Source organism: Sinohyriopsis cumingii, chromosome 15 (genome assembly GCF_028554795.1).
Source record: "Sinohyriopsis cumingii isolate HCF-2022 chromosome 15, ASM2855479v2, whole genome shotgun sequence".
In the NCBI taxonomy this organism is placed as follows: domain Eukaryota; kingdom Metazoa; phylum Mollusca; class Bivalvia; order Unionida; family Unionidae; genus Sinohyriopsis; species Sinohyriopsis cumingii.
The window spans coordinates 29,628,111-29,647,187 of record NC_142975.1 but is presented as its reverse complement, the minus strand read 5'-3'; the positions used below and the strand labels follow the sequence as shown (position 1 = coordinate 29,647,187).

Sequence of the window (19,077 nt, the reverse complement as noted above, 5' to 3'; positions counted from 1 at the left end):
ATTCATTTTTCCATTTGTCCATCCATTTGATCATTTGTCCTTCCATGTCGCAAAATCTTGTTAGCATGGCAAGTCTTGCAGTATTTGATGGATTAGCATATAAGCTAATCTTGCAGTATTTGATTGATTAGCATGTAAGCTAATCTTGAAGTATTTGATTGATTGACATATAAGCTAATCTTGCAGTATTTGATTGATTTGCATGTAAGCTAATCTTGAAGTATTTGATGGATTGACATGAGAGCTAATCTTGAAGTATTTGATTGATTAGCATGTAAGCTAATCTTGAAGTATTTGATTGATTAGCATGTAAGGCAATCTTGAAGTATTTGATTGATTAGCATGTAAGCTAATCTTGAAGTATTTGATTGATTAGCATGTAAGCTAATCTTGAAGTATTTGATTGATTAGCATGTAAGCTAATCTTGAAATATTTGATTGATTAGCATGTAAGCTAATCTTGAAGTATTTGATTGATTAGCATGTAAGCTAATCTTGCAGTATTTGATTGATTGACATGTAAGCTAATCTTGAAGTATTTGATTGATTAGCATGTAAGCTAATCTTGCAGTATTTGATTGATTAGCATGTAAGCTAATCTTGAAGTATTTGATTGATTGACATGTAAGCTAATCTTGAAATATTTGATTGATTGACATGAGAGCTAATCTTGAAATATTTGATGGATTGACATGTAAGCTAATCTTGAAGTATTTGATTGATTAGCATGTAAGCTAATCTTGAAGTATTTGATTGATTGACATGTAAGCTAATATTGAAGTATTTGATTGATTAGCATGTAAGCTAATCTTGAAGTATTTGATGGATTGACATGTAAGCTAATCTTGAAGTATTTGATGGATTGACATGTAAGCTAATCTTGAAATATTTGACTGAAAGTTGATCAGTATTATGACCATCTCCTGAAGATGTACCTATCAACAAAAATCATTATCTCAAGCAATTTTTGTTACAGGTATTGTCTTTTTTGTCTTATAATTAAATGCAGTGTTTGACACAAGTCTCATTAGTACCAATAGTCCTTCAGTTTTTTGCCCCACAGGTCATAGTCAAAGAGTTTATGTAATGGTCTGCCTTTTGTCCGAAATTCAGCATCCATTACAACAGGTCTGTGGTCACTACATGCCAAGGTCTTTATGTTCCTAATTAAAAATGGTGACCTTTGAACATCCACTATGGCTGCCATGGCAGCTAATTTGAAAATCTTGTTATGGCTACTACTTCAGAATGGATTTTCATCTCAACAAGTGGTTTTCATTAAAATATTTCATTATGTCTAAATGGTCCTAAAATAACATGGTGTTGATACGACATTTGAAATTTGACAGTCTCGTTGCTACTTCTCTTGAATGGATGGTCATAGTAGTATGTGATTTTCACTGAAAGGTTTCACATGATGTCTGGCTGATTTGAAATGAAAATGGTACTGATCTATAATATTGCCACTATTCTTCCTGGATGGATGGACATATTATCATGGGTTTTTCAACAACAGAATCTTTGGGTGGCCAAGTGGTCTAATGATCATTGCCATCTCACTTCTGTCTGCATAGATTTGAGTCTCAGGCTTGGCTAAAGTGGGTATGTTAGAAAGCTGCCAGTAACTTCCTACAGGTTGGTGGTTCTTGTTGTGGTTTTCCCAGGTTTTTCCTCCACCAATCATACTGGCTGCCATGTATAGCCTGGCTTGTACTGAGAAATGGCATCAAACTAATAAAAAAACACATTTAAACAGCAGACTAATTATGATGTCTTCTTGGTCATAAATTTGCTAATCTAATCTTGCCATTTCAGCAACCATCTTAAAAATCTTGTTGCTACTCATAAATGGAAGGTCAGATTGACATGATGCTGTCACATACCATAATGAAAATGACATCACTCTGACATCCAGTATGGCCACTATAGTAGTAATCTTAAATATTTGATATGGCTATTCCTAATTGGTTATATCAACATGGGGTTTATGCCAAAAACAGAGTATGATGTCTATATGGCCAAAATTGAAAATGGTGCTGATCTTAACTCCATTATTGCCACCAGATTTTTTCAATTTGTTCAAGGTTTCAAAATTTCACATTTGACTCTCTGGTCCAGGACCAGTAAGCTCAAGTCCACATTAGACACAGACTGGTCAAACAATGAAGTCTTTGCTATAGTGCATTACTATAAATGAAAGAGAGGAAGATGCAGACTCTAAATTCCAACAACTGATTTATTGCTTTTTAAGTCATTATTAAAAATAACATTTTAAAATCTTTAAATCATGTGATAGTGCCTTCTGTTGGTGAATCCTCCTTGAATCTTCAGGTCTAAATGTTCTTAAAAAAAAGATCTCAAATATCCAAATAAACTGAACACATTTGCCATTCAAAGCTTGTTCAGTGAAGCATGGGAGAACACCCATAATCTATATGCAGCCCCAAAAGTAACAGTTTGCTAGGTAGAAAATCAAGGTTTTCTCAGACTTTTCCCACCCATTAGATACTTGTACATTTCTGTTGCCAATTATCTAAAATGGGGTGGGAAAGATCAGACAAAATTCATTCTATTCAATAGATTGGTCAACCTAAGATGAACTTTGTGCTCAGTGTATGTCAGATTCCATGCTTTATTAGAAAAAATGTAGTCAGTTTGCAGTGGTCTCGTCAGAACAGAAATCAGCTAGTTCTGGTCCCTCTGACATGGTCAATAACTTTTTGTACACTCAGTTTTGTAAAGGTTCAGAATCAGGCTTTTGATGATTGAGAGTGGTATGTTTATTTTCTGTCAAGTAATGTGTCTGGTGCAAGTAATATGCTCTTTGCTTGTTGCACCTGCTATTAATGGATCAGTTATAAAATTGAATGTACTGCATTTGCCAGCCTATAAGTCGATGCGGCATATAAGTTGAATCAGCAAATTTGGCAAACTTTCCATCCTTCATCCATATATAAGTCGATGCTGAGTGTAAGATGAGGCCAGATCATACCTTGGAGTTTATATTTCACTTCGTTCCAAACAGCATCACGAATTTTATCCTATCTGTAACTCAGTGACCTTTCCAGTCAGGATCATTAAATGTAACTAAAAAGAGAGAGAGAGAGAGAGAGAGAAAGTTCAGTTCTTCATGTTTTTTTGTTCTTGCTTTTGTTTTTACCTTATTGCCTTCGTGTTGCTGAAGCTTTTGTCAAAGAGAGACAACATTATTAAATGAAACAGTAAATTTAAACTATGAAAATACATGCCATACTCAAATATTCACAATAGTTATATCCATATAGATACCATGTAGGTTAATCCCAAGAATGACCATCTCGCAGGCTGTCCAGTTTTCTTTGCAAGTATAATGACCTCTCCATTCCCAACAAATACTTTCTTCAAACTCCATGTACTCTTCCTATACTTAGGCAGCAATTGTTTTTGACCTTTTCTGATGCTAGATGTACTTTAAATTGCTGTTGGTTCTGTTGGCAAGTTAAAAATGTCACTGGCTGAGAAATTTACACTAGTATCCACCTGGCATTTCCTTTCATTATATGGTATGGTATTCATAATACCCACGGTAGCCTCATTTCCCTATTGGTAGCCTCGCTAATCTGATCTGGTCTGCAGAATATTGACCTCAAACAGGTGTTATCTTGGAATGACTGAATACAGCCATAGCATATTTAATTAGCATGTTAATACCACTATAAACCCATGTGATTCTTGTAATAATGGAAATGGAAACAAAAATTAGAAGGAATCACTTACCTAGTGGTATTAATTGATAATGGAATATGGTACTGCACTTGTACACAAGTAAAATCAGTCATCATGACATCTGTCTGTCTGTCTGTCTGTCTCTCTCTCTCAATGGGGCATATGTTTTATTTGATCATTAGGTACAAGAAGAAAATTTTGATGGGATATGTCTTTGTCATGGTTGTCCATCTTCTAACTTGTAAATTCTAATGCACATACATGTAATTAAATTTAAACAACATATATTACAAACATCATACATTACTGGTGCATGATGCTTTAGCACAATTAAATCTGATCTATGTTAATTTTTAATACTGACAATAATGTAATTGTTTAAAATACTCAATGTGGGTTCCTATATTTTTCCCCAAAATGAAGTACTTTTTACGCATTATTTTTCGTACTCTTGGAGAATTATTTTCCATACAAAATACGATAAAGCGATTCAAATGGCATAATTCATATGTAAGTCAATTAGGAGTATAGGATGAAGCTAAGATTTTCTGGTCAAAAAGTATCATCTTGTACACTCGAAAATATGGTACCTTTGAATAAGGCTCCTGAACAATTGCTTGACTGTGCATGCCATACATGTTGAACAAAACATAAATGACCTCTTGTCACCATGCGCAACACATATCCAAGCTTTTATCATGGGAACTCAGAACATATTTATTTTTATCATAATTTCCATGTTTTATGGACCTGAGACATTTTTGAAGCCCTGCAGTGTAACATGTTTTGTAGCAGATGAATTCCTTGTAGTTGATTCTTGCCTTCCACCATAAGAAACTTATAGCATCTAGAATATATGGTAATCTGATACTTTTGATGCTTAGTTTTAGCTGTGATTGAGAACAAACATCTGCATGACCAGAACCGCTCTGGTGGGCTAGTGGTTAGAGCATCTGCCTTAGATGCAGGAGGTCTTGGGTTCAATCCCCAGCCGAGTCATGCCAAAGACTTAAAAAAATGGTACTAGCAGCTGCCTCGCTTGGTACTCAGCATTAAGAGGTTAGTGTTAGGACTGGTCAGCCTGTCGTCAGGATAATGTGACTGGATGGGACATCATGCTACATGTCTGCGGCATGATGCCCCAGTGCTAGTCATCAAAATAAACTGCCACACTGCAGACATCGTAGCAATATGACTGAAAAATTGTTCAAAGCTACGTTAAAAATCCAAATCACACACATCTGAATGGCCAAGATCAAGCTTAGACTGTGATCGCTATATTGCATGTTAAATTTGCAGATTTTATGTCAAATTTTACATCTCCAGTTTGTCACTATCAATCATCATCTGCTTGCATCAGTGAAGTTTTTCATGTTTTAAGGATTTAAAAACACATTTTCTAAAATGTATTGAAACAAATAACAACTATTAAAGGTTTGATGGGATCTTACATATGACTGGTCCAGGGCTATAAACTTTGTCCTGGATCTTGGACCACCATAATTTTCAGTCCCTGCTCTGCAGTTAAAAGAAATGTTTTTAACTTGGATTCCTGGAAATTTATCTTGACCGGTAGAGTGTCAGTCCTTTCGAGGAACCTTTGTTGATGGATTGCCATAAAATTTGGTAAATATTATGGTCATCACCTCTAGAGGTGCACATCATCAAGTCAGAGTTAGGAATGGAACTTATCTTGCAGATTTTAGCTCACCTGAGTGTAAAACCAAGTGCTTATGGTATAGCCCTGTATCCTTTCATGGATGATTCATATTCATATTTCTAATCTAATTGCAAACACACTTAGACTAGGGGTATCATCCATCTGCCACTCCATGTCCATATTTCTGATCCATTTGCTGTCACAATTAGCAATATGTTTATATTATCAGTGATATTATCAGGATCATATATATATATATATTTGTTCAAAAACCAAATGTTATAGTTGAAATTTTGGCCAGAGGTCACCTGTGCCAAGAGGCCATTTTATCTGTGTCCATGTTTTACTTCTTAGGATATGTTTGACTGCAGTTAGAGATGTTTCACTGATATTCTCTCATTGTTATGCCAACATATTCTCAAGATTTTAAAGAAAATGAGATAATTGTGTTGTCTTCAGAGAATATACTATCATTGTGTATTGTTCATACTCTATTTTTCGTTTTCTTTGAATTTCAGAATTGGCGTTCAAAGAAAGCTCATTTATACGTTGCTTATAAATAATTTTTATTTATCTTTTGAATTACATTTTAGTTGGCAGAACAGAGGCATTTCCCGATTTGGCCAAAAATCCACCACCTCTGAGCCTAACAAGCCCAGCTCCTATTCTGTCTCTGATTCTTCAGATGGGAATCCAAATTGCAGCTCAGGTCTTCTGCTTTCAAAACATAAAACAACAGCCTTGGTAAGTTGAAAAGCAAATTTGGGAGATATTTTATTCAGAGATGCCACCTATATTTGGATTTTGTGAATTAAGTATGAATATTTAGTGAAAATTTGCATTCTGAGAATTACACTTACAGAACTGGTAAGTAGCACACATTATTTTGCTGTATAAGATTGAGTGCATGAGAAAGTAAATGAGTTATAAAAATTACAAAAGGGTTATGAATAAGCTGGTGGTAGAAATGACTTCTAATATATCTTATGAGAAAGACTGGGCCTTGCACCACAAATGAAGTTCTTAAACTTTATATGAATATTTTTAAAATATATACAGCAGTTAAAATAAAACAATCAGGTAAATAATATGCCAAGCTAGTAAGTCAGGAGGAAGGGAAATATGGAGTAAAATGATTCCCCCCTTTAAAATAATGCAAATAAGATTTATAATAGATTTAATAATTTACTTTGAAACCACATAGATGTTCATGTATGTATGTATGTATGTATGTATGTATGTATGTATGTATGTACGTACGTACGTACGTACGTACGTATGTATGTATGTATTTATGTATGTATGTATGTATGTATGTATGTATGTATGTATGTATTTATGTATGTATGTATGTATGTATGTATGTATGTATGTATGTCATAATCCTGGCTTTGTAGTGCCAAGTAAGTTTACGTAGTCTATACGGCACAGAAGTAAAGGCAAAAAAGTGTAACATCATTAAAATCTCCAGTCAAATTTTAAGACAAACTGAACTCTGTTGAAAATTGCAAGATTTTCTAAGCTGGATATCAGCATGGGATGCCTGCTGGGACATAAAGGTTGCCATGCCAGCCTTGACATAAAGGTTGCCATGTCAGCCATGACATAACAGTTGCCATGCCAGCCATGACATAACAGTTGCCATGCCAGCCATGACATAAAGGTTGCCATGCTAGCCTAGACAAAAAGGTTGCCATGCCAGCCAGTACAGAACGGTTGCCATGCCTGCCAGGACATACAGGTTGCCATACCAGCCAGGACATAAAGGTTACCATGCCTGCCAGGACATAAAGGTTGCCATGACATCCAGGACATAAAGGTTGCCATGCCAGCCAGGACATAAAAATTGCCATGCCTGCCAGGACATAAAGGTTGCCAAGCCAGCCAGGACATAAAAGTTGCTATGCCTGCCAGGACATAAAAGTTGCCATGCCTGCCAGGACATAAAGGTTTCCATGCCAGCCAGGACATAAAGGTTGCCATGCCATCCAGGACATAAAGGTTGCCACTCTTAGACACCTCCTATAACAGAAAACTGGGCACATTAAACCCATTGTAGAAGGCTCTCAGCTTGGGGGCTGTTACATCCAAGGTCAAGATCACCAGAGCTGATAATGAGATGTCCTTGGCCTACTTAATTTCCAAACAGGATCAGAGGTCATAAACATAGGAGTCAAACTTGGCATGTTGGTTTTACACAAGTCTACCTTCCTTGAGTTTTTGACAACCAGTTTTTATCAACTTAATTGTTGCATTACATTTGAAGAAGGGCAGCGTAATATTATGTCTGTCATTGATAGATAAAAAAATCAAGATCATCAGATGTAAATTCTAATAGCTACAGTGGGGGGGAGGGGCCACCACCATTATTCTAATAGGTGTTTTCGTATTTTATTTCCATAATGCAAAGTCTGAATGCATCAGTTCAAGGAAACCAAGAATTCCAAAAAGATACACTTAACAATAGTAACAATAGTACACTTTATTTACTAATTTTCATATATTTTCTAATTAAATTGCAGAAGTCGTTTTTGACTAAATGAAAACTATCAAATATCTAGATTATTTTAACATGTGATTTGTTTCCAATAGTTTTGGGAGGCAGATTTTAAAAGATTGAAAGTATAGTCATGATAGTATAATAGTTTATTTTTTTAGTTCTTACTGATTCTTTTTTTCTGTCAATAAGTGTATTATCTGGTAATGATCAGCATAATTTTTTAATCCTTTTAAATGTTAGTTGCACAAAATCTTCATATGTATACATAAGTATAAGCATTTTTTACGTTTCAAAAGGAGTTTCAATTATCAAAACAAACCTGATGTGAATTGTAGATCTTTTTTCTTAATGATTTATGATTATTTTTGGGGCAAAATGACCAGAATTATGCAAAACAAGGGTTAAAAAAATCTTGGAAAGCATTAAATTGTTTTCGAAGTCTGAGAAGGTAATTGACATGTGTAAATAGGCTAATTACTTATCAAGTGTAAATAGGCTAATTACTTACATCAAGTGTAAATAGGCTAATTACTTACATCAAGTGGCTTCTGCAAAAATGTTGCTTAATGTTTCAGAATTTAAAATATGTAATTTAAATAGCTAATCTAATGATATCACATATCTATCAATTACATAGCACAAGTGGTTTCTGCAAAACCATGCAAACATGGTTTGTACTGAGTAAGTCATTGGGCAAAAGGTCCTTAAAAGGTCCTAAACAGGTGTTAAACTTGCATAACCATATGAATGACTTGAAATTCAAATCATGTCAACTACATATGAATAACAACATTGCCAGATTTAATTTTTGTGTAGTGTTCCTTTTAAAAATTATTATGACAAGATAGCTATGACAGACAGAACCATATCTTGATGCCCACACTACATTCACAATGGGGAAGAGCACCTGGTTATTGGTAGGACAGATGGAAAGACAGAACCATAACATGATGCCCACACTACATCCACAAGGAGGACCATCTCGTGATGCCCACGCTACATTCACAATGGGGAATGGCACAAAGGTCATAGCTAGAAGAGATGGAAAGACAGAACCATAACATGATGCCCACACTACATCCACAATGAGGACCATCTCGTGATGCCCATGTTACATTCACAATGGGGAATGGCACAAAGGTCATAGCTAGAAGAGATGGAAAGACAGAACCATAACACAATGCCCACACTACATCCACAATGAGGACCATCTCGTGATGCCCATGCTACATTCACAATGGGGAATGGCACAAAGGTCATAGCTAGAAGAGATGGAAAGACAGAACCATAACACAATGCCCACACTACATCCACAATGAGGACCATCTCGTGATGCCCATGCTACATTCACAGTGGGGAATGGCACAAAGGTCATAGCTAGAAGAGATGGAAAGACAGAACCATAACACAATGCCCACACTACATCCACAATGAGGACCATCTCGTGATGCCCACGCTACATTCACAATGGGGAATGGCACAAAGGTCATAGCTAGAAGAGATGGAAAGACAGAACCATAACACAATGCCCACACTACATCCACAATGAGGACCATCTCGTGATGCCCATGCTACATTCACAGTGGGGAATGGCACAAAGGTCATAGCTAGAAGAGATGGAAAGACAGAACCATAACACAATGCCCACACTACATCCACAATGAGGACCATCTCGTGATGCCCATGCTACATTCACAATGGGGAATGGCGCAAAGGTCATAGCTAGAAGAGATGGAAAGACAGAACCATAACACAATGCCCACACTACATCCACAATGAGGACCATCTCGTGATGCCCATGCTACATTCACAGTGGGGAATGGCACAAAGGTCATAGCTAGAAGAGATGGAAAGACAGAACCATAACACAATGCCCACACTACATCCACAATGAGGACCATCTCGTGATACCCATGCTACATTCACAATGGGGAATGGCACAAAGGTCATAGCTAGAAGAGATGGAAAGACAGAACCATAATATGATGCCCACACTACATCCACAATGAGGACCATCTCGTGATGCCCATGTTACATTCACAATGGGGAATGGCACAAAGGTCATAGCTAGAAGAGATGGAAAGACAGAACCATAACACAATGCCCACACTACATCCACAATGAGGAATATCTCGTGATGCCTACACTACATTCACAATGAGGAACATCACCAGGTTATTGCTAGGACCAATGGAAAGACAGAACCATATGATGCCCACTCATAATGGGGAAGAGCCTAAGAGCAAAGCTAGGACAGATGGAAAGACAGGACCATATAATGGCCATGCTACATTCACAATGGGGAATAGCCCAAGAGCAGAGCTAGGACATATGGAAAGACAGGACCATATGATGGTGAATAGCACCAGGTCATAAAAGAGATTCAATTGTTTTGTGAGATTATGCCTATCTCTGTCATTGGCATGATATTATTAGAAGTTTGCAAAATGAAAATTATATGATGTTTATAAATCGTGTTTATTTTTTACAGTATAGGCCCCATAAAAGACACAAAATATGTCACAAATAGGCCACCTTAAAAGACAAAATAGATACCTTAAAAAATAGACCACCTTAAAAGAAAAAAGGCACAAAATAGGCTGCCTCAAAAGACACAAAATAGGCCAACTTAAAAGGCAATATAGGATAACTGAAAATACACTAAATGTGAAATAAAAGAAATCAAATGAAGGTAAATTTCATTATATGTAATGTGATTTTTGTATTTATCATCTTTATATTGTTTTTTCTGTTTCTCTTTGTTCTGAATATGACTTTATAGTTTCAAAAGATCCAAAGATTGGTCAGTATCACTCGTGGACAGGTAATGTTTGTGCTGAAAATTGATAAAAATCCTTTAAATGAGTAGATAAATTTAATGCATGTTAATTTTATTGTTCATAGGTCGTTATTTGACGAACATCATAACAAACGGTAATCATGTCTACTGCAACCCATGACAATACATTGCACATGTATGTACATACACCTTCCCTCGATAACTTGCATAAATAAAGGCATGAGTTAATGAAGTACCTCTAAACATTTAAGATATTGATAGACATAGAGAGTGAGAAGAAAGCTCATGAATCGTACATGATAACTACTTAACCACTGCAACTTTTAATTATAATAAACTTCAACTTCATACATATTACATAGTTAAATAACATGTTTATGTTTTCATTATATTATTCTTATTATTGTTATATTTAATAACAGTTATCATCATCATCATCATCATCATCATCATCATCATCATCATTATTAAAGAGCACTAGTATAACTCTTCAGTCAGTCATGCAAATGTGTTGATGAATCAGTGCTAGTAATAATAGAGTAAATCTGTTTCAAGTAATTGTCTGTCAAGTCCAAAGTACTGTGTAATGATTTATAAAGATATTATGTGTTGGACAATAGTTATATCTTATACTATACTTTTCATAATAGAGACCCAAGGCAGTACCATTTGTTAGTAATTTGTGGTCCTCGTTTTGTAATGCGTTTTTAAAAATCCATTTAAATATAGCTTCCACACCAGGCATTCTTAAATTTCATGCAGACCCATCCACCTTGCTTATTGTCAATAAACTGCCCTGAATAGATTTTCCAGCACTTTAGTTTCCACATCTTTCCACTGTAGTTGCTTCCTGCAATCCTTCATTGTAAGATTTGGGGAAGAAAAACCCATTTTCTCCACTTAGCACCTACATTATACTGCCATATTATTCCATTAGATGTTAATCTGTAGCACCTGCATCCTTGATGGGCCTTATAACAGGAACTGTATTATAATGAAGGGCCTTAAATTAGGAACTGTATTATAATGAAGGGCCTTATAATATGAGCTGTATTATAATGAAAGGCCTTATAATAGGAACTGTATTATAATGAAGGACCTTATAATAGGAATGTATTATAATGAAGGGCCTTATAACAGGAACTGTATTATAATGAAGGGCCTTATAATAGGAACTGTATTATAATAAAGGGACTTATAATAGGAACTGTATTATAATGAAAGGCCTTATAATAGGAACTGTATTATAATGAAGGGCCTTATAATAGGAATGTATTATAATGAAGGGCCTTATAACAGGAACTGTATTATAATGAAGGGCCTTATAATAGGAACTGTATTATAATAAAGGGACTTATAATAGGAACTGTATTATAATGAAGGGCCTTATAATAGAAACTATTATAATGAAGGGCCTTAAAATAGGAATGTATTATAATGAAGGGCCTTATAACAGGATATGTATTATAATGAAGGGCCTTAAATTAGGAACTGTATTATAATGAAGGGCCTTATAATAGGTACTATTATAATGAAGGGCATTATAATAGGAACTGTATTATAATGAAGGGCATTATAATAGGAACTGTATTATAATGAAGGGCCTTATAATATGAACTGTATTATAATGAAGGGCCTTATAATAGGAACTGTATTATAATGAAGGGCCTTATAATAGGAACTGTATTAGAATGAAGTGCCTAATAATAGGAATGTATTATAATGAAGGGCCTTATAACAGGAACTGTATTATAATGAAGGGCCTTATAATAGGAACTGTATTATAATGAAGGGCCTTATAATAGGAACTGTATTATAATGAAGGGCCTTATAATAGGAACTGTGTTATAAGGAAGGGTCTTATAGCAGGAACTGTATTTAATGATTGGCTTTATGATAAGAACTGCTCGTGGGTTGGTGGTTCTTTCCGGGCTTTTCCCGGGTTCTTCCTCCACTATTAATACTGGCCACCATGTATAGCCTATCATGTGCTGAAAAATGGCATTAAACCCTACAACAACAACAACAACAACAACATGCAAGAACTGTGTTATAATGAAGGGCCTTATAACAGGAACCATGCGATAGTGAAGGACCCTATAACAAGAACTGTATTATAATTATGGGCCTTATAATCAGAACTGTATTATAATGAAGGGCTTTATGATGGAACCATGCTCCATCATAAAGCCCTTCATTATTACACAGTTCATGTTATCAGGCCTTTCATTATAAGACAGTTCCTGTTATAAGGCCCATCATTATAATACAGTTCCTATTATAAGGCCCTTCATTATTATAGACTGCATGCATTTTATACGTGTCTACAGCTTTTGTGGCTAATCATGGCAATTATTGTTGCGTAGGAGGTCACAGCTGTTGTGGCTAATCATTGCAATTATTGATGCATATTTGGCCACAGCTGTTGTGGCTAATCATGGCAATTATTGATCCATATGGGGCCACAGCTGTAGTTGCTAATCATGGCAATTATTGATGCATATTTGGCCACAGCTGTAGTGGCTAATCATGGCAATTATTGATGCATATTTGGCCACAGCTGTTGTGGCTGATATGGCAGTTATTGATGCGTATGGGGCCACAGTTGTAGTGGCTAATCATGGCAATTATTGATGCATATTTGGCTACAGCTGTTGTGGCTAATCATGGCAATTATTGATGCATAGGAGGTCACAGCTGTTGTGGCTAATCATGGCAATTATTGGTGCATATGGGGCCACAGCTGTAGTGGCTGATCATGGCAATTATTGATGTATAAGAGGCCACAGCTGTAGTTGCTAATCATGCATAAGCTGCTTTTTTAATAGTGATTATACTGGCTGGCAAGTTGAAAGTTTCTAAGAACAGTATTTTTTTTAAGTTAAAAATTTAATCTCAAGATTTTTTAAATCAAATCATTATGTTACCTCAACTTTGATATCACAGAAAACAATGCTCTGTGCCCTAAAGCTGTTTTCAGCATTTCATTGTCTAGATCACTTTTGTCTGAATTTATTTTCTGCATGTTAATTACAGTTTTCAGTGGCTGCTGAGGACTTCTGAAAGCTTCATAGAGGAAAGCTATGTAATGATTGATTACATTCTGGTTTTAATGGAGGAATTTTTTTGTTCAGGTTTGTACCACATGAACCCAACGAAGATGAAATTTATGTGAGTTACGAGAATACTGCTGTCTTTTCCATATCAGCCTTTCAGTACATTATACTGGCCGTTGCATTCTCGAAAGGAGCACCCTACAGGCGTTCGATTTTCTCCAATTGTAAGTTCCAGTTTAGATTACAGATTAAATGATGATCTGAATGGTAAGAGTTTTGTGTGCAATTTTACATTTGAATGTGGGATAACCTTGTGTAAAACCATGTCATATAGTGTAACCTTGCTATAACACACTTGTGTGCAATTTTATATTTGAATGTGGGATAACCTTGTGTAAAACCATATCATATAGTGTAACCCTGTTATAACACACTTGTGTGCAATTTTATATTTGAATGTGTGATAACCTTTTGTAAAACCATGTCATATAGTGTAACCCTGCTATAACACTTGTGTGCAATTTTATATTTGAATGTGGGATAACCTTGTGTAAAACCATATCATATAATGTAACCCTGCTATAGCACACTTTTGTTATAGCATGAATTTGTATATTTGTTCATTCAGGAGAAAATAAATTTTCTTTTTTCAAAGTTTGAAAATTTATGTGTAAAAGTAAATTATTATTTTGGGAAAGATGCAGATTTCATGTACATGAAAATAAATATTAACATCTATAGAAGAAGTTGATATTTATAATACATTGATTTAAAATGCTAACTGTGCCTACGAAGTACACATTTTGTGATCACTTTTATTACCTCCACTCCCCGTGCCATTATTCTGGTGTATGTCATTTACTTCAGCTAACTGACTTGGTTGGCACATTCAGTACATAACAATGTCTCCTTTAATGGAACTGCACCATTGTGTTATAGCAAGGTCACACTGTGTGTGTGTGTGTGTTATAAGTTGAACCCAACTGTAAACAACCTACACCTTGATGTGCAGTCACATAATGTTCCAGCAGATCATTGTATGTGTTATTTATTCAAGTGATTACATGAAAAATGGTGCTTAAATCAGATCTCTGGGTAATTGTGTGATGACAGATCTGGGTCTGTGCAGTTTGCAGTTGGATTCGACTGTACACACACACACACACACACACTAACACTTACACACAAACACACACACAAAATTTTTGTGTCCAGTATCGCCCAATCTTAGATCTTTGTGCCTATCTGGTCAGAAAAAAAATTCCTTCAACTTTTCATTGTTGATGCCCATTCATATTTCTGTTGGCACCTGATATGGCCAGTCATGAAAGGAGATTAAACTGTAGGATGGCAATGAATATCTTTATGATAACATTGTATTTGGTTTTGAAAACATTCAAGGTTTGTAGTAGCCAGGCTAGTTGTAAATTAAGTTTTTGATGGCCATTAGTGTAACCTATGTTGATGTCAAGTTGGCCCCTGGAATGTGGAAAAGTTAATTTATTTTGAGTTTAAATAATGATAGAAGAAACTAAATTTATCATAATATGCCATTTTTAATTTTTGTAATGTTCTGAAAAGAGTGATAATTCAGAAAACATTGGTATTTATGCTAATATATACTGGTAGAAAATGAGTGCACACTAAAGTTAAGAGCGAAATTAGTAATGGAAATTTTGTATGGTGCAGCTCATTTCTCTTTGATCAGCCACTGAAGCACTTGAATGCTTTCATGGATTCTTGGACACATGATTAAACTATTATTGTTACAATAATTTATGTATCCAAGGAAAATACGATAACAGTGTAGAGCACTATGTTTAGGTGGCAGAACTATCAAAGTAAATACTTAATTTCGTTTTGTTGTTGTTGTCATTGTAGAGTTTAATGCCATTTTTCAGCACATGATAGGCTATACATGGCGGCCAGTATTAATGGTGGAGGAAGAACCCGGGAAAACCCTGGAAAGAACCACCGATCCATGAGAAGCTACTGGCAAGCTTTCTCGCATACCCACATTGGCTGAATCCGTGACTCAAACCCACGTAGACAGAGGTGAGATGGCAGTGATCCAAGTACTTTGATGTGTAATTGCCTTTCACTCTGTAATATTAGCATGATTACCATAGTTTTGTAAAATGGGGTGTAAGGTCGCTGACATCAAAGCAAACTACAACTCTGTTTTTACAGTATTAGCATAATTTTCAAAGCATTATTTCTGAAACTTCATTATTGTATTTGGATTTGTCTTTAAAATTTAGTGCAGTGGTGTCCATGATTTGAATCCAAGGGATGTACTTCATTATTGTATTTGGATTTGTCTTTAAAATTTAGTGCAGTAGTGTCCATGATTTGAATCCAAGGGATGTACTTCATTATTGTATTTGGATTTGTCTTTAAAATTTAGTGCAGTGGTGTCCATGATTTGAATCCAAGGGATGTACTTCATTATTGTATTTGGATTTGTCTTTAAAATTTAGTGCAGTGGTGTCCATGATTTGAATCCAAGGGATGTACTTCATTATTGTATTTGGATTTGTCTTTAAAATTTAATGCAGTGGTGTCCATGAATTGAATCCAAGGGATGTACTTCATTCATCAGAATATACTTTATACAGGGTCTGTTCAAACCTACAATGTACTTGCAGTGGTGCCATTATGTAAGTACTCTCACTTGCCTAATTGCGAGCATTGAATCAAACCCTATTGTTGTTCAGTGTTGTCATACTGGGATAATATGTTAATGAGTTTGGTACTTACAATATCAAAGCAAAATAAAAACATAATTACTGGTGCACTGATAAAAAGTCTAATGAAATAAGGGCTCTTCCATTTAAATGTACATGGTACCCAGTGAAGGCATTTTTAAAACATTTATGCCCGGGTACTTTGATTAACAGAGCTCATATTAAATTGATAAGAAAATTCTAAATCACATCTATGGGTGAGTACCCTACATTAAAAGCGCCTTCCCTCTGTCCCAGGTATGTTTTACTTGAACAGCCTTAAAGCATAAACAAACAATAATCAAGTCAAAAGAGAGAGGTAGTGTTCAAGCAACCCATGAATGCTCAGTTCTTGTCATTGTCCAGTCAAGTTATACACAAAATCTGAATTAGGCATAAACAAAAAGAAATAAAAATAATTTCTTGACTTTTCAAGCAACTTTATACCATATCTGTGTAAAACTCATACATGCAAACCCAGAGAGAGTTGTACGGGTAATTTTTGCTAATATAAGTTTGCCTAAATAAATGCATTTAGAACTTATCATGTGCATCTTGTGATGTCATCTTGGACTTTTGGATTGGCTTATACATGGGTCATGCACCTTTTTGTGTTTATGCCTATTCAGTTTGGGGGTCGGCTTATATGTGAACAGGTTTATATGCAGGTATATACAGTAAATAGTTGCCTGTCTTCGAATTCTTACATGTCTCAAGGTCTGTATACATTTATAGAAATCACTTTTCCAGTTGTTATGTTGGTAATTGCATTGTTGTAGTTATCAGCTTTGTTACAGTTCTCTTTCATGATTTTAATTTGTGCATTGGCTTGACATCCTATTTCTTACTTCTATTATTGTGTAGCAGGAATGTTTAGGCCTTGATATGCAGTCCATTGCTTTTTTGTATTACCATAGAGATGTTGGCTTGACATGCCATCAATAGCTTTCTTGTATTACCATGGAGATGTTGGCGTGACATGCCATCAAAAACTTTCTTGTATTACCATGGAGATGTTGGCTTGACATGCCATCAATAGCTTTCTTGTATTACCATGTAGATGTTGGCTTGACATGCCATCAATAGCTTTCTTGTATTACCATGGAGATGTTAGCTTGACATGCCATCAATAGCCTTCTTGTATTACCATGGAGATGTTGGCTTGACAATGCCATCAATAGCTTTCTTGTATTGCCATGTAAATGTTGGCTTGACATGCCATCAATAGCTTTCTTGTATTACCATGTAGATGTTGGCTTGACATGCCATCAATAGCTTTCTTGTATTACCATGGAGATGTTGGCTTGACATGCAGGCCATGACCTTCTTTTGTATTATCATATAACACGGATATTTATGGCTTGACATGCAAGCCATGACCTTCTTTGTATTATCATATAACACGGATATTTTTGGCTTGACATGCAGGCCATGACTTTATTGTATTATCATATAACACGGATATTTTTGGCTTGACATGCAGGCCATGACATTCTTGTTTTATCATATAACATGGATATTTTTGGCTTGACATGCAGGCCATGACTTTCTTGTATTATCATATAACATGGATATTTATGGCTTGACATGCAGGCCATGACTTTCTTGTATTATCATATAACATGGATATTTATGGCTTGACATGCAGGCCATGACTTTCTTGTGTTATCATATAACATGGATATTTATGGCTTGACATGCAGGCCATGACTTTCTTGTGTTATCATATAACATGGATATTTATGGCTTGACATGCAGGCCATGACTTTCTTGTATTATCATATAACATGGATATTTTTGGCTTGACATGCAGGCCATGACATTCTTGTTTTATCATATAACATGGATATTTATGGCTTGACATGCAGGCCATGACTTTCTTGTATTATCATATAACATGTTTATTTATGGCTTGACATGCAGGCCATGACTTTCTTGTATTATCATATAACATGGATATTTATGGCTTGACATGCAGGCCATGACTTTCTTGTATTATCATATAACACGGATATTTTTGGCTTGACATGCAGGCCATGACTTTCTTGTATTATCATATAACATGGATATTTATGGCTTGACATGCAGGCCATGACTTTCTTGTATTATCATATAACACAGATATTTTTGGCTTGACATGCAGGCCATGACTTTCTTGTATTATCATATAACACGGATATTTTTGGCTTGACATGCAGGCCATGACTTTCTTGTATTATCATATGACATGGATATTTATGGCTTGACATGCAGGCCATGACTTTCTTGTATTATCTTATAACACGGATATTTATGGCTTGACATGCAGGCCATGACATTCTTGTTTTATCATATAACATGGATATTTATGGCTTGACATGCAGGCCGTGACTTTCTTGTATTATCATATAACACGGATATTTATGGCTTGACATGCAGGCCATGACTTTCTTGTATTATCATATAACATGGATATTTATGGCTTGACATGCAGGCAATGACCTTCTTGTATTACCATATAACACAAATAATTATGACCATGTATTATCTTGTAGCAGGAATGTTGTCTTTACATGCAGGCCATGGCTTTCGTGTATTACTTCATTATGGGTCTTTTTAAACAATGGAAAACATGTTGTGATTTAGGAGTC

At 35.5% G+C, this 19,077-nt stretch overlaps 1 protein-coding gene across 1 annotated transcript in view; it reads left to right on the top strand.

Moving 5' to 3' along the window:
• The window catches only part of LOC149781476 (polyamine-transporting ATPase 13A3-like), a 218,998-nt gene that overhangs the window by 177,605 nt on the left and 22,316 nt on the right, over positions 1–19,077 (top strand). The window contains exons 27-28 of the mRNA XM_089935567.1: positions 5,959–6,109; positions 13,800–13,945. Coding sequence (XP_089791693.1) covers positions 5,959–6,109; positions 13,800–13,945 — 297 coding nt within the window. The remainder of the gene's footprint in view (positions 1–5,958; positions 6,110–13,799; positions 13,946–19,077) is intronic.